This window comes from Callithrix jacchus, chromosome 3 (assembly GCF_049354715.1).
Source record: "Callithrix jacchus isolate 240 chromosome 3, calJac240_pri, whole genome shotgun sequence".
Taxonomy (NCBI): domain Eukaryota; kingdom Metazoa; phylum Chordata; class Mammalia; order Primates; family Cebidae; genus Callithrix; species Callithrix jacchus.
The window spans coordinates 46,686,750-46,714,282 of NC_133504.1; the positions used below are offsets into that span (position 1 = coordinate 46,686,750).

The 27,533-nt window shown below is 38.5% G+C and overlaps 1 protein-coding gene across 8 annotated transcripts in view; it reads right to left on the reverse strand.

Annotated features, from left to right (window-relative positions):
* Window positions 1-27,533, reverse strand: part of DCLK2 (doublecortin like kinase 2) — a 192,086-nt gene that overhangs the window by 152,437 nt on the left and 12,116 nt on the right. For all 8 annotated transcript variants that reach the window (XR_618337.5, XR_013532864.1, XR_013532863.1 and 5 more), the window contains exon 2: window positions 12,413-12,747. Coding sequence is in view for 4 of the 8 variants with exons in the window: in XM_008992614.4 (XP_008990862.1) it covers window positions 12,413-12,747 (335 nt within the window). In the remaining 4 variants the exon portion in view is untranslated. The remainder of the gene's footprint in view (window positions 1-12,412; window positions 12,748-27,533) is intronic.

Sequence of the window (27,533 nt, forward strand, 5' to 3'; positions counted from 1 at the left end):
ATAATTAAACTTTTTTAAAAGTGAGCTCTAAGATGGCTAAGAACAGGCACTCCAAGGAGTTACCACGTTCCCCAAAGAGGACCCACTGCATGTGAGCATCCTAAGGCTGGCAGTGGTCCCAAAGTCTGGAAGTGTTCTACCCCTAACATATCAACTGCAAGCAATTTCTGAGTCTGTTTTGCCTCTGTCTATGACAAGAACAAACTTGTTCCAAAACTCCACAAAATATACTTCTTTCATGTTAAAACTCTGCTGTTTCTGGGAAAGCTAAAAGCTAGAATTATATTTATACATGTGGACAAAAGCTATATTTGGACCTTTTAATCCCTTCACAGAATAAAGGCATTTAAAAAAATTTTCCCTGCTGTATTTTATTATGAGAAAGTCACTTTCACAAAATTTAAAAAGTAAACTTGTTTTCCTATACAATTCCTTTAACTTTGAAGTGCAAGAAGGTTTTATTTTTAAAATAAAGTGAAAATTCACTTAAGTGAAGCATTTAATCAAAATTAATTGCAAGTTACAATTATTTAAGTGGAGAATAATCATAACTTCTCTTTACAGATCATGTTTTCTGGTCATCACATCTATAAATAACATAGGTTATATGTTTTGTTTTCAGAAAATCAGTAACTATGACATCATTTTTAAGTATTAAATACAGCATTTGAAAACTCATGAGATTAAATGAGTCCTGACACTTTATATTAATTCATCTTTTGAGTCAAGATCTCAGGATCTCACTCAGTCCCCAAGGCTGGCATGCAGTGGTACTATCATAGCTCACTGCAGCCTCGAACTCCTGATCTCAAGTAACCCTCCTGCCTCAGCCTCCCTAGTAGGTGGGACTATAGGCAAGCATCACCATGCCCAGCTAACCTTATACTTCACTTTCAATTCTTAGTTAAACCATTTGGGATGTCTTTATCTAATTCCCTGCAAAGCTGTACTACTCAGTCATCTGTCTGCCTCACACAATGAAGACAAACATATTTAAATCCGAGCCAATAAAGACTACAAACTGGCTTGGCACAGCAGCTCAAGCCTATAGTCCCAGCACTTTCAGAGGCCAAGGTAAGAGTACTGCTTGAGCCCACCAGTTCAAGACCAGCCTGGGAAACACATGGAAACCCCATTTCTACAAAACTACAAAAATTAGCCAAGCATGGTATCATGTGCCTGTAGTCCCAGCTATTCAGGAGACTGAAGTGGGAGGATCACTTGAGCCCAGGAGGTCAAAGCTGCAGAGAGCCAAGTGACAGAGGGAGACTGCCCTTCAGCTTGGGTGACAGAGGGAGACTGTGTCTCAAAAAAACAAAACAATAACAAAAAACACCCTACAAACCATGACACTCTAACAATCTTGCATCAATCATATCAATAGATAACAAATGGACAGAGAGAGACATCTATAACCATATAGATCTATAAATATATAAATATATATTAGGACATCTATAAATTCTTAAATAAAGCTTAGCATATGGCCTAATAACAAAGTCAATACTTATTCAAACAAGCAGCACTTCCTTTTGAATCGTCTCACTTACTCTACACCAGGATTTCTGAATCTCAGCACTGTTAACATCTTGGACATGAAAGGATGATGTTGTGGCTATCCCGTGTATCATAGGATGATGGGAAGCATCCCCAGCTTCTACCCAGTGGAATCCCCACCCCCAGCTTTGACAATCGAAAAATGACTTTAGACAATGCCATATGTGCCCTAGGGACAAAACTGTCCCTGGTTGAGAACCACTGCTCTACACTGAAGAAAACCCAAGAATAGGTGAAAAAGAAGATGGGGCGGTAGGAGCAACTCAGGATTGTAGCTCTCAGTGAAGACGCAGAAAATGAGTGAAAGCTGCATTTCCAGATGGATCTTTGTTGCCCACAGAACAGGGAAATTCCTAGGTGTAGAAAAGACACGGGACACCAGCGCAGCTGTTTCTGCTCGCGCGGCCATTTCGGCCGGCGCCACGACGCGGCAGCACTCTGCACAAAACGCACTGGTCTGGGTGCCCTGTTAAACCAGCAATCTGAGCTTTGGGAGGGCAGATTAGCATATCCATCTGATTAAACGGGACTTGGACAATGAGCCAGACCAGGAGATTCCCGGGAAGCGATGTTTGAGCCAGCACAGTGGGTCGCTGCACGGAAAATCACACAGATCCCGGTGCCCTATCAGCAGGCAACTGAAACACCTGGGAGAGAGTCAACCGTTCAACTTAAAAAAAAAAAAGGGCTCTGAGGCAGGGAGCCAGGCTCAGTGGGTCCCATCCCCACAGGGACAAACAAAACAACGATTCGAAACGCTCGGGGTTGAGCGATCACTGTGGGCACAGCTGAACCCAGGACGGTGCAGCTCGTTGGGGGAGGGGCATCAGCCATTACCGAGGCATTCCGCCCCTACTGAGGTACACTCCCATTGCTGATGCAGCCTGCCGTTGCCAAGGCAACCCGCCATAACAGAGAGACGCTGCCAACAGGACGGAGCCCACAACAGCAGGGCAGAGCCCACGGCAACAGGGCGGAGCCTCAGCAGGCTAATAGTGACTAGACTGCCTCCTAGCTGGGTGGGACAGTGCAATGGATACTCATAAAGAAAGCCCTAACTCCCTGAGACAGAGCATCTGAGGAAAAAACGGGTTTTATTAGTTCTGCTGCAGCAGACTTAAACGTACCTGCTTAACAGCCCTGAATGATCAATGGAGCTCACGGCTCAGCACCTGAACTCCTATAAAGTACAGACCGCCTCCTCAAGCAGCTCCCTGACCCCTGTATATCCAAAGAGTCACCTCAAAAAGGACTGATCAGACTGACATTTGGCGGGAATCATTCTGGGACAAAGATAGCAGAAGAAGAAACTGGTAGCAACCCTCACTGTTCCGCAGCTGCTAAAGGTTCACCCCAGACAAGCAGGGCCTGGAGTGGACCTCAGCAGTCATACAGTGGAGGGGCTAGACTGTTAGAAGGAAAACTAAGTAACAGAAATACTTCATCATCAACAATCTGGATGTCCACTCAGAGACCCAATCGAAAAGTCAGCAACTACTCAGACAACAGGTGGACAAACTCACAAAGATGGGAAGAAACCAGCGCAAAAAGGAGGAAAACACCTGAAACCAAAACACCTCGCCTCCTACAAAGGACCAAAACTCCTAACCAGCAAGGGAACAAAGCTGGACAGAGAATGAGTGTGATGAAATGACGGAATCAGACTTTAGAAGGTAGATAATGAGAAACTTCCGTGACCTAAAAGAACATGTAGTAAATCAATGCAAAGAAACTAAGAACCTTGAAAAAAGATTTGAGGAAACGACAACAAGAATGGACAACTTAGAGAGGAATATGAATGAATTGAAGAAGCTGAAAAACACAACACGAGAACTTCGTGAAGCATGTACAAGTTTCAACAGCCGAATTGACCAAGCAGAATAAAGAATATCAGAAGTCAAAGATCAACTTAGTGAAATAAAATGAGAAACCAAGATTAGAGAAAAAAAGCGCAAAAAGGAATGAACAAAGTCTCCAAGAAATGTGGGACTATCTGAAGAGACCTAACATACGTTTCATAGGTGTACCAGAATGTGACGAAGCAAATGAATCCAAGCTGGAAAATACTCTTTAGGATATTATCCAAGAAAATTTCCCCAACCTAGCAAAGCAGGCCAATATTCAAGTCCAGAAAATACAGAGAACACCAGAAAGATTTTCCGCAAGAAGAGCAACCCCAAGGCACATAATCATCAGATTCACCAGGGTTGAAATGAAGGAGAAAATACTAAGGGCAGCCAGAGAGATAGGTCGGGTCACCCACAAAGGGAAGCCCATCAGACTCACAGCAGATCTCTCTGCAGAAACACTACAAGTCAGAAGAGAGTGGAGGCCAATATTCAACATCCTTAAACAAAAAAACTTTCAACCCAGAATTTCATATCCAGCCAAACTGAGCTTCAGAAGTGAAGGAAAAATAAAATCCTTTGCAAACAAGCAAGTACTCAGAGATTTTTGTCACCACCAGGCCTGCTTTGCAAGAGCTCCTGAAAGAGGCACTACACATAGAAAGGAACAACCAGTACCAGCCATTCCAAAAACATACCAAATGCTAAAGAGCATCAACAAAATGAAGAATCTGCATCAACTAACAGGCAAAACAGCCAGCTAGCATCAAAATGGCAGTATCAAATGCACACATAACAATATTAACCCTAAATGTAAATGGGCTAAATGCACCAATCAAAAGACACGAACTGGCAAATTAGATAAAAAACCAAAACCCATTGGTGTGCTGTATCCAGGAAACCCATCTCACATGCAAGGATACACAAAGGCTCAAAATAAAGGGATGAAGGAAGATTTACCAAGCAAATGGAGAGCAAAAATAAGCAGGAGCTGCAATTATCATCTCTGATAAAATAGACTTTAAAGCAACAAAGATCAAATGAGACAAAGATGGTCATTACATAATAGTAAAAGGATTGATACAACAAGAAGAGCTAATGATCCTAAATATATATGGACCCAATACAGGAGCACCCAGATATATAAGGCAAGTTCTTAATGACTTACAAAAGGACTTAGACTCCCACACAATAATAGACTTAAACACTCCACTGTCAATATTAGACAGATCAACCAGACAGAAAATCAACAAGGATATCCAGGGCTTGAACTCAGACCTGGAACAAGCAAACCTGATAGACATTTACAGAACTCTCTACCCCAAATCCACAGAATATACATTCTTCTCAGCACCACATCACACCTACTCTAAAATTGACCACATAATTGGAAGTAAAGCACTCCTCAGCAAATGCAAAACAACTGACACAATAACAAACAGTATCTCAGACCATAGTGCAATCAAGTTAGAACTCAGAATTCAGAAACTAACTCAGAACCGCACAGCTTCATGGAAACTGAACAACTGGCTCTTGAATGTTGACTGGATAAACAATGAAATGAAGGCAGAAATAAAGATGTTCTTCGAAACCATTGAGAACGAAGACACAACATACCAGAATCTCTGTGACACATTTAAAGCAGTCTCCAGAGGAAAATATATAGCAATAAGTGCCCATATGAGAAGAGTGGAGAAATCGAAAATTGACGCCCTATCATCAAAATTGAAAGAGCTAGAGAAGCAAGATCCAAAAAACTCAAAACCTAGCAGAAGACAAGAAATAACTAAGATCAGAGCAGAACTGAAGGAGATAGAGACACGAAAAACCCTTCAAAAAGTCAGTAGATCCAAGAGCTGGTTTTTTGAAAAGATCAACAAAACAGACAGACTGCTAACCCAATTAATAAACAAAACAAAGAGAGAAGAATCAAATAGAGGCAATAAAAAATGATAAAGGGGAAATCACCACAGATTCCATAGAAATTCAAACCATCATCAGAGAATATTGCAAACAACTCTATGCACATAAACTAATAAAGCTGGAAGAAATGGATAAATTCCTGGACACCTGTGTCCTCCCAAGCCTAAACCAGGAGGAAGCTGAAACTATGAATAGACCAATAACAAGGTCTGAAGTTGAGGCAGCAATTAAGGCCTACCACACTAAAAAAGCCCAGGTCCAGACGGGTTCACAGCCAAATTCTACCAGACACACAAAGAGGAGGTGGTACCATTCCTTCTGAAACTATTCCAAATAATCCAAAAACAGGGAATCCTTCCCAAATCATTTTATGAGACCAACATCATCCTAATACCAAAACCCAGCAGAGACTCAACAAGAAAAGAAAACTTCAGGCCAATATCCATGATGAACATAGATGCAAAAATCTTCAATAAAATACTGGCAAGCCGAATGCAACAGCACATCAAAAAACTTATCCATCATGATTAAGTAGGATTCATCCCGGGGATGCAAGGTTGGTTCAACATACGCAAGTCTATAAACGTAATTCACCACATAAACAGAACCAAAAACAAAAACCACATGATTATCTCAATTGACACAGAGAAGGCATTTGACAAAATTCAACAGCCCTTTATGCTAAAAACCCTCAATAAACTCGGTATTGACGGAACGTATCTCAAAGTAATAAAAGCTATTTATGACAAACCAACAGCCAATAGCATACTGAATGGGCAAAAACTGGAAGCATTCCCTTTGAAATCCGCCACTAGACAAGGACGCCCTCTCTCACTACTCCTATTCAATATAGTACTGGAAGTTCTAGCCAGAGCAATCAGGCAAGAAAAAGAAATAAAGGGTATTCAAATAGGAAAGGTGGAAGCCAAATTGTCTCTATTTGCAGACGACATGATAGTATATCTAGAAGACCCCATCGCCTCAGCCCAAAAACTCCTGAAACTGATAAGCAACTTCAGCAAAGTCTCAGGATATAAAATCAATGTGCAAAAATCACAAGCATTCCTATACGCCAATAACAGACTTAAAGAGAGCCAAATCAAGAATGAACTGCCATTCACAATTGCTACAAAAAGAATAAAATACCTAGGAATGCAACTCACAAGGAACGTAAGGGACCTCTTCAAGGAAAACTACAAACCACTGCTCAATGAAATAAGAGAGGACACAACAGATGGAGAAACATTCCATGTTCATGGTTAGGAAGAATCAATATCGTGAAAATGGCTATACTGCCCAAAGTAATTTACAGAATCAACGCTATCCCCATCAAGCTACCATTGACTTTCTTCACAGAACTGGAAAAAACCACCATGAACTTCATATGGAACCAAAAGAGAGCCCGCATAGCCAAGTCAATTCTAACCAAAAAGAACACAGCAGGAGGCATCACACTACCGGACTTCAAATTATACTACAAGGCTACAGTAATCAAAACAGCATGGTACTGGTACCAAAACAGAGATATAGACCAATGGAACAGAACAGAGGCATCGGAGGCAACACAACATATCACTACCATACAATCTTTGATAAACCTGACAAAAAAAACCATGGGGAAAGGATTCCCTGTTTAATAAATGGTGTTGGGAAAACTGGCTAGCCATGTACAGAAAGCAGAAACTGGACCCCTTCCTGACACCTTACACTAAAATTAACTCCAGATGGATTAAAGACTTAAACATAAGACCTGGCACCATAAAAACCCTAGAAGAACATCTAGGCAAAACCATTCAGGACATAGAAGTAGGCAAGGACTTGATGAACAAAACACCAAAAGCATTGGCAACAAAAGCCAAAATAAACAAATGGGACCTAATCAAACTCCACAGCTTCTGCACAGCAAAAGAAACAGTCACTAGAATGAATCGGCAACCAATAGAATGGGAAAACATTTTGCAGTTTACCCATCTGACAAAGAGCTGATATCCAGAATTTACAAAGAACTAAAACAGATTTACAGGAAAAAAACAAACAAGCCCATTCAAAAATGGGCAAAGGATATGAACAGACACTTTACAAAAGAAGACATACATGAAGCCAACAAACATATGAAAAAATGCTCATCATCACTGGTCATTAGAGAGATGCAAATCAAAACCACATTGAGATACCATCTCACGCCAGTTAGAATGGTGATCATTAAAAAATCTGGAGAAAAAAGATGCTGGAGAGGATGTGGAGAAATAGGAACACTTTTACACTGTTAGTGGGAGTGTAAATTAGTTCAACCATTGTGGAAGACAGTGTGGTGATTCCTCAAGGCCTTAGAAATAGAAATTCCATTTGACCCAGCAATCCCATTAATGGGTATATATCCAAAGGACTATAAATCATTCTACTATAAGGACACATGTACACAAATGTTCATTGCAGCACTGTTTACAATAGCAAAGACCTGGGACCAACCCAAATGTCCATCGATGATAGACTGGACTGGGAAAATGTGGCACATATACACCATGGAATATTATGCAGCAATCGAAAATGATGAGTTCGTGTCCTTTGTAGGGACATGGATGAATCTGGAGAACATCATTCTCAGCAAACTGACACAAGAACAGAAAATGAAATACCGCATATTCTCACTCATAGGCGGGCGATGAAAAATGAGAACACATGGACACAAGGAAGGGAGTACTACACACTGGGGTCTACTGGGGGGAATAGGGGAGGGACAGCAGTGTGGGGAGCTGGGGAGGGATAGCCTGGGGAGAAATACCAAATGTGGGTGAAGGGGAGGAAGGCAGCAAAACACACTGCCATGTGTGTACCTATGCAACTATCTTGCATGTTCTGCACATGTACCCCAAAACCTAAAATGCAATAAAAAAAAAAGAAAACCCAAGAATATGGACAAAATCCTAAATATGATTTTATTTGAAGTAATTTTATGAAGAGATATAAAATTCAGGAGTTAGTTTTAATAACCAAGTCAGACCTTGTAAATGGAGTCAATGCTCATAGTAAGATGTGTTCACCCATTTTGAGGGAAGAAAAGATTGAAGGGACACTGTTTTAGCCACATAAATACTATGGGGACATGATATATCGTAATGTGTTCAATCAGGAAAGCTTTCAAACTCAAAGGATAACCAGCTCCTTAAAACTCTCAGGTGTCACAATGGAGTCAGTGACTGTTCACAGTGAACTGTCTAGAAGTTATTTAATTTCTATCCTCGTGTTGATGACCAGAAAAATTTTAAATGAAAACAACCAATCTGGGCAGGAAGTAATCAGGAAAAAACAAAATTTAGGCAGACAGTTTACAATTGTGTGCACAGACAACTTATCAACAGATCTTAGCTCCTTTCTCATTCCTTTCTCTTCATGTAAGGAAAGCTGTCCCTTCCATGAGAATTCTCAGAATGCTGACAGTTTTACATACCTGTAAACTGCTTTTTGGTCTTTTGGCCAAGATCAATAGTTTGCATACCCATAAAAATTTTTTTTATTTAAAAAAATCAAAATGAGCACTGCCCATTTAAAGGTTTGCAGATTTCTTGTTATCTTTATACTTATATAAACCAAAAACAGATTTGAAGTTTTGAAGATTAGCAAGTCCATCTACATAGGGCAACATGGACTCAGCACCAAAAAATGTATAGCTTTTAAAGATAGCTGGTTTGCTGAAAATGCAATATCCAATGTTGTGTTTATCAAAAATTAAATCTAATTTTTCCAAATAAATATTTTACTTGAAAGTCTTAAAAGATTTTTTTTGGGCACGTGAAAAATAATTTTACAGCCACATACCAAAATTTCAAGGATTAACTCATAATGTGTTTGAATGTCTGAAATCCAATTGGGATCAGTTTTTCTTTTCTCAGTGCTTGAGTTCTTGGTTTTGAGCAGACATGATGAAATAGTAGTGGGTATCAGCACAGCAAATATTCAGTTTCTGATGGCAAGTATTATCTTGTTTCCTTCTGAATTAGCTTTACCAAAATACTTCTGCTGCTACTTTTCTTTAACACAGAATTGAAAACATATTACATGAAATTTTTTTCTTGTTTTTTCCATTTAACATTTTCTCATGTCTTTAAATATTACTCTAAACATAATTTTCAATGCCAGTACATATGAATTCTATGGCAATATAACTTAACTACCTTAGGGATTTTAAACTGCTTTCAAATTTTTGCTTTTATACTGGGATGAAATTTTTATGTGTAATTATGTTTGCATGTCAGGTCATTTAGGATAAATTCCAAAAGTTAATTTACTAATTTAAATAGTAATAACATCTGTATAGTTATACATATTAAAAATTGCTTTTCATAAAGCTTATGAATTTTACATTTCCATCACCATTTGAAAATGCCAATTCACTGCATATTCAACAACAGTGAACATCTTAAGAGCTTGTCAGTTTTAAATATTAAAATATCTCACTTCTTTAATTCACCTTTTTGTGAAACTGAACATTTTTTAATATTCACTAATTCTGTCTTTTCAAATTGTTTATAGACTCTTATTATTATAGCATTTGTCTTTCTCATATTAAATTACTAAACTCAAATATTAAAGCATATCCAGAAATTTTTCATTTTTACATTGTCCATTCAACCTCACCCTTCATGATTTTCCCACTACCTTATGCTTAAGAAAACCTGTTTCTAATGCAACAAAACTACTGACATACTTCTAGTTCTTTTGTTTCATTTTGACATCTATATTTCTAATACACCTGAAATTTAATTTTGGTGTAGTAGAATTTAATTCTGGTGTATTCAGAAGGTATGATTATGATGATTTAATATCTGGTAGCATGAGAGCACATTAATCATTATTTCCAAAGTTTCCCATTTTTCCAGATTAACTTTTAAAACCACTTTGTTAGGTTCCCCATCTACTCCTCCTAAAACATCTCATTTCGATTCTTACTGAAATTCTAGTAAACTATTAATAAAAATCAGAAAGAATGTATAGAAGAATGCTGAATACTGGTGCTATCGGGCATCTGTATTTTGGACCTGACTGTCATAAAAATACTTCCAGTGTTTATTTACTTTTTAATATATTGTCTTGTTGTTTCAGATAGAAATTCAGTTTTTATTAGGGGTAATTAAAAAAACTGTTTTTATTACTAAATCTTTAAGTGAATATGGAGTATTTTATCAAATGCCTTTGCAATATCTTTCTGGGATTATGAATATGTGCTTTATGCTTTATCCTATAGATCTCACAATTTTAAAAGTTTCTTAATAGTAAGCCATCCTTTAATTACCAGCATGAGTCCTATTCATTACACAGCATTGTTCCGAAATGTTGATTTTGAGTTGCATGTGCTTTAGTTAACATTTTTACATCTATAGTCTGGAGACTATTTTGGAATAATTTTTTGGATAACTATTTAAATTTCAATGGTTACTATTTTAATTAGATGTTCTACTTCCTTATTTTTTTTTCACCCAGGAGATGTGGTCCTGTTTGTCACCAGTACCTAGGCTGGAGTGTAGCAGCACAAGCACAGCTCACTGCAGCCCCAAACTCCTGGGTTCAAAGGATAAAGGATCCTCCTGATTCAGCCTCACAAGTAGCTGGAACTACAGGAGGGTACCACCATACCTGAGTACAACTTCTTTATTTCACTTACATTTTCTGTGAATGTCATTCATTTTGAGATTTCCAAATTGGAGCTCTAATTTTTAACATCACACCTTTATTTACTATTTATATGCCCCTTCCCCCTAAACTGGTGAGTTTCGATTTTTTTCCTTTGGTTAGGTATCTTAAATATTTGTCTCTGTAAGTGTCTTCCCTATGCCCATCAAGAATCAACCACTGGATTTGTCAAATATCTTTTTCCTTAGCCTAATTTATTTTTACTTACTTGTAGAGTAAATCTTAAGGTGTTTTATGTTGTACTGTGCTATTAACTAAATTGTATAAAGTGTCTATTATCATTCAAACATATTTGGGGGCAGGCTGCTATGAGGTACTATATACCTTCCTATCATTAATTAATTAGAAACGTCATTCTAATTTTACCATAGTCTACTGAAATCTTTAGAACATATTTTTAAAAACTGTTAATGTTTCAGAAAACACTGTACTAACTAGATCTGGTCTTCGAAAAACTAATTTGATTGTGTTTTTCCGAAAGACACTGCTCAGTGTTTTATATTTTTCATTCCCAGTACTTCCAAGAGCCAAACACTTCAAAATAAATTAAGTATATTAGAGGGAAGAGGCAAAATTGAACAAAAAAACAAAATTTAATTTTGGAAACTATAATTTTCATACAATGTAAATATAAACAATTTAAACTTTATGGAATTTGGGGGAAAATACACTTCAGAAGCCACCTTTCTTTTTAGCAATGATAATCTCATTGTAGCAAAATTCAACATTTATGTAACTGCTACTCATCTGTTCTTGCAATATGCCAACTTTTTTTGTCCCTTGGATTCCCTGATACATTGTTGCAAAAATTTCAATTGCTTTTTTCTGTGCAACTGGCGTTCATTTTTCAGAAATGCTAACTAATTACCTCCACTGCTCCCTATGAAACTTTTACGGTCATTACTATAAAAGTACTTTCTTTTGAAATACGTTTTCCCTATTAACATAAGTAGGAAAGAAAAGGCTTTTCTAAGAATGTTAAATACTTTTAATTTTGACTCCTGTGATACCCAAGTCCATGATGACTTTACAAATCACCAGTTGCTCTGATTCATAAATAGACAACATGCCACATTTAACGTAGGGTGTCTCCTCAACTTACACTTTTTCCTCAGAAATTTACATTTTCCCTTCCAATAACCAAAAGAAGCATATGATAGACTTCTCTATACTCACTTTTGAGGTATTTGTCACTTATATTTTTCACTAAAAAGGTTTTTGCACGTGCACGCGCACGCGCGCGCGCACACACACACACACACACACACACACTTCTCAAGTGGGAATCCTAGAAGGATTTCAAGCAGAGTACAAAATTTCTATTGTTAACTATGTAACCACCATAGCACAGGGAGTTTAAAAGTCAGATGGAGGGCTGGGAGCTAAAGACATCTTACCTGCTTTCCATCCAGGGTGCAGAGCCTCTTGACAACTCCTGAGTCTAGTTTAATGGCTTCGGTGATATCTGTTAAGACTTGTTCAAAGGAATGAGCAGTCTTTTTATTCAGAAGAATCCGCACAGCTTTTCTAGGCTTCACTCCACTTCGAATCACAGTCACTAATTTGGGTTTGATGAAATCTTTACTTTCTTTGACTTCACTTTTCACAGAGGAGGCAGCAGCCAGGGTTCGGGATGTCCCACCCTTGATGTTCACAGACCAGTTCGGATTAATATTTTTGGTGTAATCAACTTTACGAAATGGTTCATTGGATGCACACACGTAACTCTCACCTAAAAAGCAAATATTGGTTGTATTAGCATGATTATTTCTACCATAGAAGCATTGGGTCTAAAGAACAGATGCTGGAGACTCATTAAGTGAACCCTTTAACCTTAGCAAGTTCACTAAAAGGGATGTTCACCTTTTCCTTTGGCATTCTCCCACCTCCCTTTCTTTTAAATAGTCTAGATTATGAATCATTCTATTATAAAGATGCATTTACACATACTTTTATTGCGGCACTGTTCGCAATAGCAAAGACTTAGAACCAACCCAAATGCCCATCAATGATAGACTGGATAAAGAAAATGTGGCACATATACACCATGGAATACTATGCAGCCATAAAAAAGATGAGTTCATGCCCTTTGCAGGGATATGGATGAAACTGGAAACCATCATTCTCTGCAAACTGACACATGAACAGAAAACCAAACACCACGTTTTCACTCATAAGTGGGTGTTTAACAATGAGAACACACGGACACAGCGAGGGGAACATCACACACTGGAACCCAGGGTTTGGGCAGTTAGGGAAGGAATAGCAGCAGGTGGGGGGTTGGGGAGGAATGGCATTAGGAGAAATACTTAATGTAGATGACAGGGCAATGGATGCAGCAAACCACCACCATGGCACGTGTTTACCTATGTAACAAACCTGCACAATCTGCACATATACCCCAGAACTTAAAGTATAATAAATAAAAATAAATAAAGTCTAGATTGGTTTTGAGAGAATAACATGGATGACAGGGTGAGAAGCACTAGACAAAATATGTTGACCAATGTGTCACCTTGGGTAATTAATTTCTCCACACTTTGGTCTGCAGTATCATTAGCAATAAACTGAAGTGGCTGAACCAGATGAATTCTAAAGTACTTCCTGATTCCAAAAGCCTATTTATTAATTTAGTTTAAAAAATCTCATTGTGGTAGAAATAATTATGTCACAATATATTGATATGAAGAAATCAAGCATCTTTCTTCCCATTATAGATTTCAGTCCTAATCAAAGAATAATCACATCTTCACACAGCTGGCTCAATTATACTGAGGTACAAGATCACTTATTAAATTAATGAAGCACCACAAACATTAAGGAAGAGTTCTGGCTGCTCAAATAAATATGCCTCAGCCATTTTTCTTCTTAAAGAATGTAAATTAAAATAACTACTGTTTAAAGACAATACTTTTCTGTATCTACTTAAATAGGAGAAGATATGAAGTAGTTAGAATGATATGTTAATTACTCATGAAACCTTCTGCTTAATTTTTATTAAGTACAACATAAGAGCTATATTATTTGCCAAGTGGCTTATTAATTCAATATTTACTGATATTTTTAGTTCCAAAATTTCCAAAAATTGTATGTTAGGATACCATAATTTTTCATCTAGGAAAGTTGGAAATCACCCAATGTTTTCATACTCTTGACTTTTTGACATAGAAGATAGGAATGTTATACTCTAAGATTTTTCTCTCAGTTATCTTGTAACTCAAAAAGAATCCATTTTGTTATACATATTCAGTATAACACACTCATTAATAATATTAATATGAATCTTAAATATTTTAAATACTTAAAAGTAACCAAAATAGTGAAATTGGAATTCCTGAGAAAAACCTATCAATATCCATATTAACTATTATCATAATGTTCTTGAAATCCTGATTAATGGCAAATTTTAGAGCCTCCAAAGGCACATGAATAAATCAGTAACAGATTAGGCATACAAGAAGATTTTATTTTTATTTATTTTATTTCTTTCTTTTGAAGCATGGTCTCTCTTTCTGTTGCCCAGGCTGGAATGCAGTAGTGCAATCACGGCTCACTGCAGCCTCAATCTCCTGTCTCAAGTGATCCTCCCACATCAGTGTTTCAAGTAGCTGGGATTACAAGTGCATGCCACTATGCCTGGCTAAATTTTTTATTTTTAATAGAGATAGGGTTTTGCTATGTTGCCCAGGCTGGTCTTGAACACCTGCACTCAAGCGAGTTGCCCACCTTGGTCTCCCGAAGTGCTGGAATTACATGTGCCTGGCCCCAAGAATGACTTAAAAAGAAGAGCAACATCTTCTATTTAACGGTATAATTAAGGCATTGCCCAAGAGAACTGGGGAACCAATCACAAGCTTTAACCCCATTTCTACACCAGTAATGTGAAATCTAGCCCAATCACCACAATTTAGAGATTTTTCATCTCTGTAGGCTTAACTAAATCATTTTTCACAGTACGGTCATCTGGGAAAATAGCATACAATTTCAAAAATAGTTATCAATAAAATAGAACTATAACCACATATATGCATTAATGGGTAAAACAGAATTTCACTTTAACATCATAGAGAAAGCATTTCTCACATCAAAATGCTCTTACTATTTTTACCTATCATAAAACTTTAATTGTACATTCTGATTCAAAGTATAAGATAGAGAAAAAGGAATCTTAGCAAGAAAAAGTAATTTTTTTTAAAAAAGGGCAGGAATAAGTAGTAAGTCATGTGGGAGGAAAGCCTGTCCCAATATAAAGAGTAATAATGAAAAAATAAAAAGAGCAAATTTCATATATCAGATTTTCTTGGTCAACGTGTCTCTACACAGTTGACATATCCACAAAGAGATCTGCTTCTTACATTTGTCTGCATTTTGTTTCCTTACACAGGTTCACAATGTCAGAATGAAGTAGGTAAAGGAAGCCCCTTAATTTGTTTTTCTGTAGTTACCGATAAATTTTAATTCCTTCCCTTTCTCCCTTCTTCTCTTTATAATGTTTCTATTAAAAATTTGTAGGCTGGGCACAGTACCTCATGCCTGTAATCTCAGCATTTTGGAAGGCCAAGGCAGGAGGATTTCTTGAGGCTAGGAGTTCAAGACAGGCCTGGGCAAAATAGCAAGATCCTGTTTCTACTAAAAATACAAAAATTAGCAGGGCATGGTAGCACACACCTGTAGTCCTAGACACTCAGGAGGCTGAGGCAGGAGGATCACTTGAGCCCAGGAGTTCAAAGCAACCGTGAGCTATGATCTCACCACTGCATTCCAACCTGGGCAACAGAGCAAGACCCTGTCCCTATAAAGCAAACAAACCAAACTTGTAGACTAGCTCCATCATAAACTTGTATTAAAGCTCTGAACCAGGTTGGCAAATGGCTACAAGGTTGGCAAATGGCTACAAGAAAGGGTTCTCTATATCCATGGCAGACACAAATAAGTTCAATAGCCTCACCCTCTTCCCTGTACCCATGGCCCTCCAACCTTTAAGCCTAGGCAAGTCCTTACAATATGGACTGAATACCTACTATGCACAAGCTCTCATGCTAGATGCAGGCATGGTACGAAACCCACTTTAGTAATCTTACCATTCAACATTTCAGCACACTGGTTCAGCACATTGTTTTAGCGTCAGACTTGTGTTTCTGTTTACTGGGTACACAGATCCCTAAAGTATAGATGTCATACCTTGATGACAACAGCCACTAAGATACCCAAGCTAGCTCGTAATGTCCCCATCCAAATCAAACAATCTTAAGATTGTAATTTTGTCCCTTATATAGATTTGCCTACAAGGAGAGAATATGATGACAAAAGAACTTAAGATGCTGGTTCCCTGGGCAGTTAGTTACACATCTTGATGTTAATTCATCAGGTAGAGTGCAGTAGCCCACTCCTGTGATCCCAAAGAGGCCAGGGCAGGAGAATCCCTTGGGCCCAAAAGTTCAAGCCCAACCTGGGCAACACCCTGTCTCTATTAAAAAAAAAAAAAATCATTCTTAGTTAGATACTATGCATCTGGAAAATTGATTAGAAGTGACTGGCCTCCCCCTGCACAGATTCTTCCTATGTAGGGATTATTGTTTAAGATTTGTGACTCGCTTGCTGACTTATAGGTCTCCCCTGTGTCCTATTCTCACAAAGGTACAGCTGAAAAAGTACATCCTGCATCCTAAAGCATTAAACGGTATTGTACTAATAAAAAATGACAGTGCAAGAGGCCAGACACGGTGGCTCACACCTGTAATCCCAAGCCAAGGTAGGCAGATCACCTGAGGTCAGGAGTTCGAGACCAGCCTGGCCAACATGGTGAAACTCCATATCTACTAAAAATACAAAAATTAGCTGGGCTTGGTGGTGGGTGTCTGTAATCCCAGCTACTCGGGAGGCTGAGGCAAGAGAATTGCTTGAACCCAGGAGGCAGAGACTAAAGTGAGCTGAGACCACGCCATTGCATTCTAGCCTGGGTGACAAGAATGAGACTCTGCCTCAAAAAAAAAAAAAAAAGAAAAAAAAAAAAAAGACAGTATGAGAGAATTTCTTAAACTCTTGCCAATGTATATTAAAACTGCACTCAACAAAACAAGGTGACAGGTGAATTAAAACCTCAGACTTCACCACTAGATAATTCATCCATGTAACCAAACCACTTCTACCCCAAAAGCTACTGAAACAAAAAAATTAACAAAATAAAAATTAGAGTTCAACTAGGGCCATGCATATGTTTTTTTTAAGTAAGTAGATAAAGCAGTCCCAGAACTGATCTGACTTTCATAGCTAGACTTCAATGTTATTACAAACTGGTCTGTCAGAGTCAAGCCATTTTGTTCTTCTGTTGGACATAATCTCAGACTCTATCAAATGAAGTCACTCTAAGACTTTGTTATGATAAAGTGACACAAAAACAAGGTCACTGTGCAATCCACAATACCAAACATCCCCCTCCTGTACTAAATGAGTGACTGTCATTTCTTTACCAACCATAGCTTTTTCCTCAATCTATTCTGCCCTCCCTATAAAGAAGATTTATAGAGATACCCAATCATAGAATTGTCCTGTCTTCTGACAGCACCCAAGACACAATGAGCTCCCATTTCCTTAAGATTCTCCCTAATATTACCCAGCCAGAGCCCAAATTCTATGATAGATTCTAACATCCTCTTACTAAGACACCACAGTAAGGTGTGTTCTTCCTTACTGTGAAGAGTAATAAACCCAATTTGTTCAACTACCTGTATGCTCCCAGTGGTCTTTGGCTAAAGGGAATTTAGCCAAAATTCCTTTTACATGTACATATTCACAAACACATATTCATTCTCCTTTCCCTGCCTTCTCTCTCTCTCAAGTTCTTTGACCATAAAAGATTTAGGGAAAATTGTTTTGCAAATCCTGATCATATGAGTACTATATACAAAGAGGGTTTTGCTTTTTTTTTTTTTTGTCTGAGACAGAGTCTCACCCTGTTGCCCAGGCTGGAGTGCAATGGCACGATCTCAGCTCACTGCAAACTCTGCCTCCCAGGTTCAAACGATTCTCCTGCCTCGGCCTCCTGAATAGCTGGGATGACAGATCCCCGCCACCACACCCAGCTGTATTTTCTATTTTTAGTAGAGACCATGTTTTGCCATATTGCCCAGGCTGGTCTCACACTCCTGATGTTATGATACACCCATCTTGGCCTCCCAAAGTTCTGGGATAGGATGAGCCACCGCACTGGGCTGAGGGTTTTGCTTTCTGTATAGAAAGAGGATAAACAGAAGCATACGGTGGTTATAAAACTTAAATGTTTTCAGGTATGGTAATGGAATAGAAAGCGTTCCTTCAGGCCAGGTGTGGTGGCTCATGCCTGTAATCCCAGTACTTTGGGAGGCCGAGGTAGGGGGGGTTCACAAGGTCAAGAAATCAAGACCATCCCAGCCAACATGGTGAAACCCTGTCTCTACTAAAAATACAAAAATTAGCTGGGCGTGGTGGCATACATCTGTAGTCCCACCTACTTGGGAGGCTGAGCCAAGAGAATCATTTGAACCCAGGAGCTGGAGGTTGCAATGAGCTAAGATTGTGCCACTCCACTCCAGCCTGGCGACAGAGTGAGACTCTAACTCAAAAATAAAGAAGTGTTCCTTCGATATCCTGTAAGACTCTTTCCAGAGGCAGAGGTATGGCTTTTTACCTTTGATGTCCATTAAAGGACATCTGCATCTTTAGCAGGTTAATTAAGTGTCCACAATTATGTAATACAACTTGGTTGGGTATATGTTTAGAAGGCCATTGACTTTCATCTTTACTCAAACAAATGAAGTGCCTCTCACTAAAGAAGAAAAAAGTTATTAAGAGCGAGGAACTGCCAGCCAGGTGTGGTGGCTCATGTCTGTAATGCCAGCACTTTGGGAGGCTGAGGCAAGCGGATCACTTGAGACTCAGGAGTTCCAGACCAGCCTCATCAAAAAAACCTTGTCTCTACTAAAAAATACAAAAATTAGCCACATGCGGTGGTGCATGCCTGTAATCCCAGCTACTCGGGAGGTGGAAGCTCAAGAATCCTTGACCCTGGAAGGCAGACGTTGCAGCACCACTGCACTCCAGCCTGGGCGACAGAGTAGGTGAGACTGTCTCAAAAACAAAAAAGGCTACAAACTTCCAATTTCTCATTCTCTACAAACCTTTATTCTTACACATTTATTTCCTTCTGTCCCATTTTTTCCACATCCTTTTCCTTTCAGTGACAGAGTACTTTCCTCCTATTCAAAGTTAAGTCCCTCTAACAGGATGAGGGTCCTTCCCTCCCCTCAGGCTGAGGTTTCAGGACCTTTCTCTCTCCTCCATCCCTCTCTATGGGATTATACACAAGGGTGTCCCACCTTAAGCACATGAATGGCCCAGCCCCACCCCATTCACTCCATCGGACCTAATGTGCTTTTGGCTTGCATTCACTCCAAGTCCTCATCTGTTTTTCCACTTCATCCACCACTCTTTGCTCTTAAGCCACTGCAGTATCACTTCTGCTCCCTGGGCTCCACTAGCTGAATGCTGCACATCCCAATCCCCAAACACTTCTTTCCTAACTGCCAAATGCAAAGCACATTTTCTGTCTAATTTCACTCAGTGTCTTCAGAGGGTACTGGACACCAGTCCTAATCCTCTTGATACAAATCCTTTTTCCCTAGCATCTATGATCTCCTTTACTTCCACCTCCTATTTCTTAGGTTGCTCCTCAGTCTGCTTTTCAAGATCCTCTTTCCACGCCCACCCAGGCATCCCTCACACTCCTCAGACTTTCTCTGGGTAGCTGCATCTTAATCCATGGCTTCAATTGCCATCTACACTCTGAAGAATCAAACACTGTGGCTATTTCTGGCCTAGATCTTTCTCTTGAGTTCAACCCACTAACAGAAGACTCTCTCCAGATAATCTATGAATATCTCACATGCTACATGTCTAAAATGAATTTCACTCTCTATTGCCACCCTGACCTCACACTCTCCTCTTCCTGAAGTCCCCAGTGTACTGAACAGAATAACCACTGCTCAGTCACCTAAGCAAAAACCAAGCCTGCTGCTTCTCTGCCCTTTCCCCCACATTCAACAGAAATGGCAGAACTGGTGACTTTGGTCTAAACCCTCTGGAAACCAGCTCCTTCTACCCTGCCTTCTCTCATTTCTTCCTAGGTTAGAGTAGTAAAATGCTCCATATCTGGGCCTCATCCTCTACACAGATGTCACAAGTTTTTTAAAAATGTATATATATTTTTTATCTCTCTACTACCCGTAGAACAAAGGCCAACCTCTTCAGCACATCACACACTTCCAGCCTCATTTCCCATCACTTCCCTGCAGGTTCCTAAATTAGTGTCATATCAGCATGCTTGCAATTTCCTTCCAAAATTATCATACCCTCATTATTCTCATTCCTTCTTATACGCCTGAAATAACATTTCTTCTCTTCCCTTGTCTCTTTTTCATTGACCCTTCAAGATTAAGCACCTCTGGCAAGGAGGGAAAGTAACAGGAAGCTTCATACACTGAAAAGCTTCTAAACTGGTTCAATCACTTAGAAAAAAGCGATTGTTTCAATCACTTAGGTTGGCATTATCAAGTGCTAAGTTAACAACATACACATCCTATGACCCAGAAATCCACTCTAGGAAAACAGCCTGGATGAATTCATTCACATAGACACTCTACATACATACACATGTTCATAGAAGCATTGCTCTATGAATACACACACATTCATAGAAGCATAGCCAAAGATGAGAATCAGCCCACATGTCCAACAGGAGAATTCCACAATCTGTGGAATCTGTAGTCACATAATGAACTACTACACACTAATGAAAATGAACAACGAGAGCCATATCCAACAACTTGGATGAGTTTTATAAACAATGGTGAGCAATAGATGACAAAAAGATCCGTGTATTATGATTTAGTTCCTACAGGGTTTGAAACAGAAAAAGGAAACTATATCGATTAAGGATGCCTTATTAGGTGGTAAAACATAAAGTAAAGCAAGAACCAGGCTATTGTTGCTGTAGGACAGAGACCTGTAACTGGGAAGGAACACAGGGAGAACTCAGATGCTGGCAGTATTTTATTTCTTGACATGAATTGCAGTCACAAGATGTTCACTTCATAATTCACGAGCTGTGTTTGTTTTATAAACTTTCCGTAGGTGTATTATAATTGGTAATTAACACATAAAAATTATGTCCCTTCTCATTGTTCTTTTTGTACTTTGAACTTACAGTGTATTGTTTTCTCAAAATCATAATTTATTATTTGTTTCTGCCAGTGGTTCTTTGTGGAGAATTTCTTTAAAAATCAAGTGATGTTGAGGCATAAGTACAGGCACCCAAGACTCACCCCAGTTCAACTAAGAATCACTAGAAAGGGGGTGGGAACTGAACATGTGGGTAAGGTGTTTTGATTTCACGAATGACTCTGAAAACGTCCCTGGTTGCAAGCCATTGCCTACACTAGAAGCTCCCTCAAAAAATGGACAGTACCTTCTTCATATTACCAGCACCTAGCACAGGACCTGAAATACAACAGGCACTTAAAACACGTTTGTCAGCTTTGCGCAGTGGCTCAGGCTGGGCACGGTGGCTCACACCTGTAATCCAAGCACTACGGGAGACTGAGGTAGGTGGATCGCCTGAGCTCAGGAGTTCCAGATCAGCCTGACCAACATGGTGAAACCCTGTCTCTACTAAAAATACAAGAAGTAGCCAGGCGTGGTAGCAAGTACCTGTAATCCCAGCTACTTGGGAGGCTGAGGCAAGAAATCACTTGAACCTGGGAGGCGGAGATTGCAGTGAACCAAGATTGTACCACTACACTCCAGCCTTGGCGACAAGAATAAAACTCTGTTTCAGGAAAACAAACGAACAAAAATGTTTGTCAAAGTAATGAAGAAAATGCATATTTTCAAAGCAGACTTACGTATTTCATGGTTTGGATTTGCATTGCATCTAGGCCAAATAAGTAATGTTGCTGTTTACACAGAATGACCCTGGGAGGCTAAAGTCAAGGGCCTCATGCATGGTCTGAGACATACATAGGTCACGCCAAGCCATCAAAACTCAACCGAAGGCATCTAGGGACATTAGCAGGAGATGAGGATGCCAAGTACCTACCAGTATCTTTCTCTTCCATTTCAGACCATTAAAACACCAACAGTCCAAGGGCACTTTGTAGTCCAATAAATGCGATGTGCCTTTTAACCAATGGAATATGTGTGTATTTACATACTTTTTTTTAAACAGTTGAGGCACAGTAATCTCTCTACATTTAAATTCTCCACTGTTAGTTATTAACCCCTTGTCAGACATATTATCTGCAAATATTTTCTCTCATTCTGTAGGTTGCCTTTTCACTCTGTTGATTGTTTCTTTTGCTATGTAGAAGCTTTTTAGTTTGATGTAGTCCCACTTGTCTATTTTTACATTTGTTGCTGGTGCTTTTGGTGTGATACTTGAGAAATCATTGCCAAGACTAATGTCATGAAACTTTTCCCTTATGTTTTTCTTCTAGGAGCCTCAGGTTTTATATTTAAATTTTTAATTCATTTTGAGTTGGTTTTTGTGTATAAGGTTCCAGTTTCATTCTTATGCATACAGATATCCAGTTTTCCCAACACCATTTGTTGAAGAATCTGTCCTTTTCTCGTTGCGTATTCTTGTCAACCCTGTTGAAGATTAGCTGACCATACATTTTCGAGTTTATTTCTGGGCTCTCCATTCTGTTACATTGTTCCATGTGTCTGTTTTTATGATAGTATCATAATGTTTTAATTACTGTGTCTTTGTAATATATTTCGGAATCAGGAAATGTAATGCCTTTAGTTTTGTTCTTTTTTCTCAAGATTGATTTGACTATTTGGATATTTTGTGGTTCGGCATGAATTTTACATTGTTTTTCTATTTCTGTAAAAAAATGTCATTGAGGCTAGGTGTGGTGGCTCATGCCTGTAATCCCAGCACTTTGGGATGCCAAGGCAAGTGGATTGCTTGTGGCCAGCAGTTCAAGACTAGCCTGGCCAACGGGGCAAAACCCTGTCTCTACTAAAAATAGAAAAATTAGCCAGGTGTGGTGGTACATGCCTGTAATCCCAGCTACTCGGGAGGCTGAGGCACAAGAATAGCTTAAACACAGGAAGCGGAGGGTGCAGTAAGCTGAGATGGCACTAGTACACTCCAGCCTGGGCAACAGGGCAAGACTCCATCTCAAAAATTAAATAAATAAAAAACAAAAAATGTCACCGGGACTTTTATAATTGCATTGAATCTGTAAATCACTTTGAGAAATATGGAAGTTTTAATAATATTAAATCTTCCAATTCATGAACACAGGATGTCTATCCATTTATTTGCATATTCTTTAATGTCTTTCAATGTTTTATAGTTTCCGGCATAAGTCTTTCACCTCCTTAATTTTCCTGTGAATTTAATTTTGTAATGCTATCATACACGGGATTGTTTTCTTAATTTCCTTATTAGTTTGTTATTAGTGTATACAAACACAACTGATTTGTATATGTTGATTTTGTATACTGAAGGTTTACTGAATGTATTAGTTTAACAGTTTTTGTGTGGTCCTCAGGGTTTTCTACATACAAGATCATTTCATCTGCAAACAGATAATATTGCTTCTTCTATTCTGATTTAGAAGCCTTTTATTTCTTTTTCTTGCCAAGTTGTTCTACTTCCAGTACTAGGTTGAATGAAGTGGCAAGAGTGGGAATCCTTGCCTTGTTCCTGATCTTAGAGAAAAGTTTTTCCACTGCTAAGTATGATATTGGCTGTGGGCTTCTCATATATGGTTTTTATTATTTTGAGGTAAATTCCTTCTATACCTAGTTTACTGAGTGTTTTTATCATGAAAATATGTTGAATTTTATCAAATGCTTTTCTGCATTCTGCATCTATTGAGACTGTGATTTTTATCCTTTGATATTCAAAAACTATAAAATATAGTACAAAAAAAAAAGACCAACTTTTAAAAAGAAAAAGTATTTGGAGACAGATCCAAGATGGCTGATTACTAGCAGCTCAGGATTGAACCTCCCAGTGAAAGCACAGAGAATGAGAGGAGGCCACACTTTCAGATGAATTTTTGTTGCTCATGGACCAGGAGATTCCCAGCGGAGGAGCCCCACGGGCCGCCAGCATGACTCTTGTGGCCGGCGTGGCAGTTCTCAGTGCAGAGTAAACGGGACTGGGTCCTCTTTTGCTCCAGGAAGGCAGAGTCGCCCATTCAGCTGATTGAAAAAGGGACTCAAGAAGGAAGCCAGACCAGAGATTCCCGGGCAGAAAAGCACCATGAATCTTAATGCTGCTGATTTAGCTGGCGCAGTCAATTGCTCAGATTCCAGTGCTGGGAATCAACATGTCTGACGTCCACTCAGAGACTTAATTTGAAAGTCGGTAATTATAAAGATGACAGGTGGATAAATTTACAATGATGGGAAGAAACCAGCCTAAAAAGGCTGAGAATACCCAAAATCAGAATGCCTCTCCCTCTACAGGGGATCGCAGTTCCTCATCAATAAGGGAACAAGGTCTGATGGAGAATGAGTGCGTTCCATTAACAGAATTAGGCTTCAGAAGGTGGATAATAAGAAACTTCTGTGAGTTAAAAGAACATGTTCTAGCCCAACGTAAAGAAACTAAGAACCTTGAAAAAAGGTTTGACGAAATCCTTACAAAAATAGACAATTTAGAGAGGAATATAAATGAAGTAATGAAACTGAAGAATACAATATGAGAACTCCGTGAAGTATGCACAGGTTTTAACAGTCGAATTGATCAAGCAGAAGAAAGGATATCAGAGGTCAAAGACCAACTTAATAAAATGAAACAAGAAGACAAGATTAGAGAAAAAAGAGTAAAAAGGAATGAGCAAAGTCTCCAAGAAATATGGGACTATGTGAAAAGACCTAATTTAGGTTTGATAGGTGTACCTGAATGTCATGAAGAGAATGAATCCAAGCTGGAAAATATTCTTCAGTATAATTATTCAGGAAAAATTTCCTAACCTAGTAAAGCAGGACAATACTCAACTCCAGGTAATACAGAGAACACCGCAAAGATATTCCTCAAGTAGAGCAACCCCAAGACACATAATCGTTAGATTTACCAGTGTTGAAATAAAGGAGACAATTCTAAGTGCAGCTAGAGAGAAGGGTCAGGTTACCCATAAGGGGAAGCCTATCAGACTCACAGCAGATCTCTCAGCAGAAACCCTACAAACTAGAAGAGAGTGGGGGTCAATATTCAATATCCTCAAAGAAAAGAATTTTCAACCCAGAATCTCATATCCAGCCAAATTAAGCTTCATAAATGAAGGAAAAATAAAATTTTTCACAAATAAGCAAGCACTCAGAGATTTCATCACCACCAGGCCTGCTTTACAAGAGCTTCTGAAAGAAGCACTATACACAGAAAGGAACAACCAGTATCAGTCATCCCAAAAACTTACCAAAAGGTAAAGAGTTATCTCCATAATGAAGAATCTGTATCAACTAATGGGCAAAACAGCCAGCTAGCATTAAATGACAATATTAAACTCACAAATATCAATATTAATCCTAAATTTAAATGGATTAAAAGCCCCAATCAAAGACACAGACAGGCAAATTGAATAAAAAGTCAAAACCCATCAGTACACTGTATCCAGATCCATCTCACAAGCAAGGACACACAAAGACTCAAAACAAAGGGTTGGTAGAAGACTTATCAATCAAATGGAGAGCAAAAAAAAAACACCAGGAATTGTAACTTTCATCTCTGACAAAATAGACTTTAATAGTAACAAAGACTAAAAGAAACAAAGAAGAACATTACATAATGGTAAAAGGATCAATGCAACAACAGGAGTCAATGATCACAAATATATATGCACCCAGTATAGGAACACCCAGATACATAAAACAAGTTCTTAATGACTTATAAAGTGACTTGGACTCTCGCACGATAATAGCGGGAGACTCTGACACATTAATATTCAACAGATCAACAAGATAGAAAATTAACAGGGACATCTATGATTTGAACTCCGACCTGGAACAAGTAAACTCAGTAAATATTTATAGAATTCTTCACCCCAAGTCCACAGAACATACATTTTTCTCAGTAACACATTACACCTATTTTGAAAGTGACCACATAATTGGAAGTAAATCACTCTTCAGCAGTTGCATAGCATTTCACAGACTTAAATGAAATATTGGTTGGCTGTTTGTTTTCTTCCCTTATTCCTTCCTGTCTCCACTGTTAAGCACAATTATCGGCACAAAAGAGGTTTTTAATACCTATTTTTAGACTGCATTCCAGCCTGGGCAATAGAGCAAGACTCCTGTTCTCTCCCTTTCTCTTTCTCTTTCTTTAAAAAAGAAAGAAAGAAAGAAAGGATTTGAATACACATTTCAAAAAAGACATACAAATGGTCAAGTACATGAAAAGATGCTCAACATCAATAATCATCATGGAAATGCAAATCAAAACCAGAAGAGATATCACCTCATTCCTGTTAGGATGACTGGGTTTTTTTTTTTAAAGTTACTGAAGAAGATGTAGAGATACTGGAATACTAGTACACTGTTGGTGAGAACGTAAAATGGTATGGCTGCTATGGAAACAGTGTGAAAGTTCCTCAAAAAATTAAAACTACCATATGATCCAGCAATTGTACTTTTGGGTATATATCCAGAAGAACTGATATGAGCATCTCCAAAAGATATGGGCACTCCCATGCTCATTACACCATCATTAACAAAAGCTAACATATGAAAACAACCTGAATGCCCAGTAATAGATGAACTGCTAAGAAAAATGTGGTATATACATGCAATGGCATATTATTCAGTCTTCAAAAATGAAGCTAATTCTGCTATGGACAACATGGACAAACCTGGGGGACATTACGTTAAATGAAATAAGCCAGTCACAAAACAAATATATCATGGCTTCACTTACATGGTGTATCTAAAATGTCAAATTCATAAAAACAGACTAGAATAGTGTTTCCCAGGGGGTGAAGGGAAAGGGAAATGGAAAGCTGCTGCTCAATGAGTATGAAATTTCAGTTGGGAGATGAGCAAGTTCTGGAGATCTGTTGTACAACACTGTGTCTATAAGTTAATGCTACCATATGCTGCATTTAAATTAGAAAGGGTAGATCTCATGTTAAGTATTCTGAACACACACACACACACACAAACACACACACACACCCCTTCCTGTTAGGACAAAGAACTACATGGAATCTTATGTAGGCAGAAATTTTAACAATAGCAATTTTAGGCTACTTTTCTATCAGTTACTATAAAGTCTCTCATACACCTCTGTTAAAATATGTACTAATTAGTTGTGTTAGTAACTGCCTAACACAACTAATTAGTTTGTAATTCCAAACTGTCTTGAGATTTGCGGCAGAAATTGAGTTACATAAAATTTTGACATTGAGACTATGCCTAACTCTAGGAATGGAAGCAGGCACTGAACTTAACTATAGAAAGGATAAC